The 5,723-nt window shown below is 34.0% G+C and overlaps 1 protein-coding gene across 1 annotated transcript; it reads left to right on the top strand.

Moving 5' to 3' along the window:
- Positions 1-815: 815 nt before the first annotated feature.
- LOC107776667 (protein LIGHT-DEPENDENT SHORT HYPOCOTYLS 10-like) lies at positions 816-5,522 on the top strand. Its single transcript, XM_016596577.2, has 2 exons — positions 816-1,513; positions 5,174-5,522. The coding sequence occupies exon 1, from the start codon at positions 914-916 to the stop codon at positions 1,478-1,480; it is 567 nt and encodes a 188-aa protein (XP_016452063.2). The 5' UTR covers positions 816-913; the 3' UTR covers positions 1,481-1,513; positions 5,174-5,522.
- Positions 5,523-5,723: the final 201 nt, after the last annotated feature.

Below are 5,723 nucleotides of genomic sequence, written 5' to 3'. Positions count from 1 at the left end.
TGACTAAATCTTCTAACTTAGTTCAATACTATTAATTAAAGTAGCCTGAAGTCCAAATTCACAACTATTTTTGTCCCTATTTACACGTGAAAAGAAGAAGAAAATTTTGAAAGAACAAGGGGCTATGAAGACTTGTGACAATCTCACTTTCGACATACTAATAATATCCAAAACACTTCCAAGGCCCTATAAGCTCTTTCATAATATTTGAATTTCAATTTTTTAAATGTAACTTTGACAAGAAGGTTCGATTTTCAATTAATAACTAAAATGTGATAGTCACAACTTCAACATAGTATTAGAGAATACTCATATTTGACTTTACTGTCATCCACTATCAAAAAGAATTTTCACATGCTAGACCCATGAAAAAAGAATTAGAATTGCATATGAGGAGAGCGTATTGATAATATAACAGAGTAAATAAAAATGTATTCTCTATAATAACTTAGCTGTTAAATGAGATAGTTACACAAATCCAATAAGTATATCAAAATCTCATCGGGAGAAATTAGTATAATCTTTATTCAACATAAACGAAAAAAATTTCCTATGTACGAAATGTGTTTTTTTCAGTACAAGGCAAATTGGACCGACTAATAAGTCACGGGTGCCAACACTTGTGGTATGGTATTAATTAAAACTAGAACAATTTGAAAGGATGATGTTACCCTTAATATGTTATGTTTAGTGAAGATAATATTGTGATTAAAAAAGGAAGAATGAAAATGAAAGAAAGTGAGAGATCAATAAAAAAAATAAAATAAAAGAAGAACAAAAGCACCTCTAATAAGGGCCCCATGCAATGTCTCCTTAGTGGACTGAAGGATGTGATTTTCATCTTTTTTCTACACTGCACCCTTCCTTTTTTTCTTTCCCTTCTAAATTTTCTTGCCCAAAAAAAAAAAAAAACATGAATCCTTCAACTATAGTCATGGCAAAGGAGCTGCCCGAAGGATCGTCGCGATCTGGCGGTGAACAGTTGCAGCAGAATCCAGCACCGTTGAGCCGATATGAGTCACAAAAGAGGAGAGACTGGAACACTTTTGGACAGTACTTAAAGAACCAGAGACCACCAGTTGCATTATCACAGTGTAATTGCAACCATGTCCTTGAATTCCTCCGATATCTCGACCAGTTCGGGAAGACTAAGGTTCACTTACACGGTTGTGTCTTTTTCGGACAACCTGATCCGCCTGCTCCTTGTACTTGCCCTCTAAGGCAAGCTTGGGGCAGTCTTGATGCTTTGATAGGTAGACTTAGAGCTGCTTATGAAGAAAATGGAGGCTCACCTGAGAATAATCCGTTTGGGAATGGCGCGATACGCCTTTATTTGAGAGAAGTTAAGGAGTGTCAAGCTAAGGCAAGAGGGATTCCTTATAAGAAGAAGAAGAAAAGGAAGCTTAATAATCCTATTAAGGCTACCATTGGTGCACCTGCTGCTACTGATCAACATAAGAATTTGATGCAAGCAAGTTAGAAGCATCTTGGCTATCTCTTCTGATAAATATGGGTAAGTATAACCATCTCATCTTTTCTGGCAAATTATACGCCCTTTGGTTAAATCATACGAACTTACTTCAATTTTGACTCTATCTCTTAATAGAATCCGTATAAAACTATACTCATAACCAATTTGAAGAATTTAAGCAAATCCTTGAATTTCCTTGAGTTTCTAGCTATATCAATATATGTTCTTGAAAAAGTTCAAGAAAGCAATACAGTGAAGAAACGAATAGTCAAATTTTATGGGAATTTTAGAAGATTTATAAGTAGAAGGCATGTTATGATTGCCATGGCTAGGGTAACTATCTTCCGTTAGACCTCGGCGTCCCAGTTCATTTTCTAACACGAAAATCCCTAAACCATTCCAAAACCCTGATCTTTGTGGTCATAGCGAAGCAATTGAATTTGAGGACTAGTAGGTATAAGAAAATGTCATCTATTTTATAATATTTGGAGTACTATATAGGGTAAGAATAGTGCATATTCTAGTATGCTTATAAGCAGTCTCTCTCTTATATATTTTCCAAAAAAAAAAAAAATCTCTCTCCTATATATTTCTCCTTTCTCTCTCTTATCACGCAAAAACAGTTTATTATTTTCGTAGTTGAATTTGTTTCTCTTAAAATATGTTTGTTTTCAATAGTTCTTGGCCCTTAAAAGATTTGGCAAGATTTTGTGTGCTCATGAACAAACCATGTGATGTTACTATAGTTGGAGTAATTTTGAAGTTGAAACAAAACTAGGAGTGCCTATGTTGTTTTCGACCATGAATTTAATTAAATTATATAATTAATAGAATCTTCTGTACATCTCCAACAAGCAAATATATAATGATTACTACAAAAAGTTCCAGACGAATATACAGATAATATAAACACAAACACGGACATTATGCTTGCCTTTTGTACGTAGGTTTTAGCAGTCAAGACCTTTTTTCGTATTATTTGTCTGTAAATAGTCACATATGTTGGTGAAGAATATATATTGCAAGTACGTAGTCCTTTTGTAGCTTGTTATGTTCCTCCTTAGGAATGTCTCTAGTCTTCGTCTTTGGGCTTTTAATGAGCCTCTCCTGTGAAGAGTATACATATGATCTTTTGTAGACTTTTTTGTATCTGATTTCTAAGTAAACGGCCTAATCACTCCACTTAGCTTGCACTTTCTATTGATTGTTAATCAACGGACAAGTGATTAAGACATAATTTATAGGAGTAGTCTATATTCCCAATAACGTATTTTAAAATTTCGACTGTTATCCAATAGAAAATTTAACCTTAATACGTGAAATCTTCAGTCTGCATATGCAATAAGATTATTACGAGTAAGGTTAAACCAAAATAAAATTGTTCACATGCATAGTTCGTTTGAAGTGCATATCAGCATATGGCTCAATGATTTAGTTCATGACAAAACTCGAGTTGGCTTGAAATTTTGAATTAATCAATATTGCTGATCAATCAACTTAACATGAGCCTGTCCTTTCTTTTTAGCTAAGGTTAAGACTACCTTTTGTACTTGTTTTATATCTATGAAGGGCACTGCCACTATACGACAGAAGATAATTTAAAAAAAATTAACTTAACATGAAGTAATAATCTTATACTTATACGATTTGATTGTTATCATATCTCTCGATCTTGTGTTGGAACCGCAAAACTCTCCCTTTGTCCTTATACTTGCCGTTAATTGCGTCAATATTACTTAATCCCCTCACTCATTTGTCAATGTTGACAAGTACTGTATTGCATTCACCTTCATTATATATACTTGTCATCTAACCTTTAAATCTTCATTACATATACTTGTCATCTATAACAAAGACTTAATTTCATTAAGGTACTATCACATATTCATTATTAACTGCCGCTACCACCTACCATTATCAACTACCACCATGCCACCACCACCACCATACTCAACAACCACCACCAACCCCACCATCACCACGCCACCATCATCCCCAATCATAGCCGCCACCATTATCGACCATCACCACCCAATATCCCTACCACTCCGACCACCATCATTCTCACCCATAATCAATACTCATCCACCTCAACTATCACAATTGACCACCCCATTACCATCAACAATCACAGCCGACACTGTCCATCATTATAACCTACCACCACCCACTCACCACCTTCCTCAGTCACAACTACTACCACTACCCGCCATTATTAACTATCACCACCCACCACCACTCATAATCTCCACCACTACCAATCACTACTAGCCACTAGCATGAACCACCACCATCAACCAAAACTACCACCAACCACCGTCTCTAGTCGGCATTCACCCGTTAGCCATCACCACCAACAACTATCATATTTTAAAAATTGTATATTTTATTGATAGAATATTAGATTAGTTAGTATTTCATTTGAATTTTATGTTTATTAATTTTCAAATAAAGATAAATTTTATACATTCGAATGTTAAAGATCAAACCGTCTTAATTATTTCTTTTCAGATCTTACACATCTTTATATATTTAGATTTATATTCAGATTCAAATGTCTTAATCTTAAAAAAAATAAATGAGGCCTTAAAGTGCTACACCCTCAATTTCAAATTAGACGAGGTACTTTCCTTTTTTAGTCTGTTCCAAAATAAATGACACATTTCTAAATTTGGAAATAATTTAACTTTAAACTCTTCATTTTACTCATTTTATCCTTAATGAGAAGCTTTTATAACCACACAAATGTCATGGCCCCACAAAGCTTTTACCCTTTAAGCTTTTAAGACCACAAGTTTCAAAAGTCTTTTTTTTTTAAATTTCGTGCCGAATCAAACTACCTCATCTAAATTGAAAGGGAGGGAGTATATGGCTAAACTTTCTCTCAAAGAGTCATGAACTATGGCTTTCAAAGACATGTCAAATCTAAGACATTTGGTGTTTTTCTCATCATTTGTTTAGCCACATGTTATCTATTAAGCAACAAATGATCAAGTTAATGTCAGGTTTTCTTCATGGAATTTCGACACCATTATCATTTTAACTTTAGGAATTAAAGCACTGGAACCTCTATATTCTGTTTTCCTTATCATTTTGATGTATCACACAAATATAAGATTTGGGCAAAAATTATTGTGTTTTGTTGAATCCGTAACTAGAACTCTAGCCCGGCCCTGATTATAACTTGTTAAATTGTATTCATAGTGTAAAAGTATATTCATTGGATTGATGTAAACTACAGATGCGGGTAAGAATTTACCGTCATTTGAAACATGTACGGTCCATAAAAAAAAGTTCTGCCTAGGGGCATGCAGATTATTGCAAAGACCCGGGGAAACCTTAGAGTAGTATAGCAAACTTATCTCATTATTGAAGCATGCATGCATGTAAGTTAGTACTGATTAAACTGGCATGTACTATGTCATTTCATTTCTCTGATCTCTTATATAGACATATAGATCAGATATTCTTTGCGACCTACGTAACTTAGCTAGATTCCATTACACTAATTCATATATATATAGAGAGAGAGGCAACCCTAGAGAGCTAGGCTAGAATGACTATCAAACATTGATGCATGTACCATTACTTTTTCATGGATATTTCTACAATCATTCAATTAATGTCGAATTGTTTAAGGTTTTTCTTATCTTTTCTATTTCCAAGATAATTCTACTTTTATGCTTACCAAATTCATTGCAGGTATAGGGTGGTCACAATCGGATGTATCTTAGATAAGAAGATGTTGCTGCCTGCCAACAAATGTCTACCTGAATACTAGCTAGCTCTAGCTAGCTAGCTACGTTTTCTTATTAGTAGATTATTAAGTTATATACGGATAAAGTCTTAGTCTTAAATAATTTAGTTAGATAATCAGTTTAATTCTGTGTCAATGAAAAAAAGCAGGAATAACTGTCTTTTGGAAAATTTTGAAGGGAGTATTCCACTGCTTGATTACTATTGTAAATTAAATTACTTCCCTGCTGCTACACTTGGCATCAATTACTGCAGGAGTCATTAATAGTTGGAGTAATATTTCAGTTTTCTTTCAGCACTTTGGTTGTTTTCAAGAAGACACTATTTACTCTGTGTTATACATCTAATCTCCAATATTTGTTTGCGTAAAGGGCTATTTCTTCCTTCTTTTTTCCTGTTTCTTTTCTTTAAAACCTTCTGTGTATCTGTGGTATGTATGAGCAGATCTAGTGATTTATCATAAATGGTCAACAAAAACTTTGCAGTTCTAGTTTCT

Source organism: Nicotiana tabacum, chromosome 3 (genome assembly GCF_000715075.1).
Source record: "Nicotiana tabacum cultivar K326 chromosome 3, ASM71507v2, whole genome shotgun sequence".
In the NCBI taxonomy this organism is placed as follows: Eukaryota; Viridiplantae; Streptophyta; class Magnoliopsida; order Solanales; family Solanaceae; genus Nicotiana; species Nicotiana tabacum.
Note: the sequence above shows the minus strand (reverse complement) of the source record. Positions and strands in the feature narration are given on the sequence as shown.

Bases quoted from the DNA above. Each gene is read 5' to 3' on its own strand.
- LOC107776667 (XM_016596577.2), top strand. From the start codon at position 914: ATGAATCCTTCAACTATAGTCATGGCAAAGGAGCTGCCCGAAGGATCG.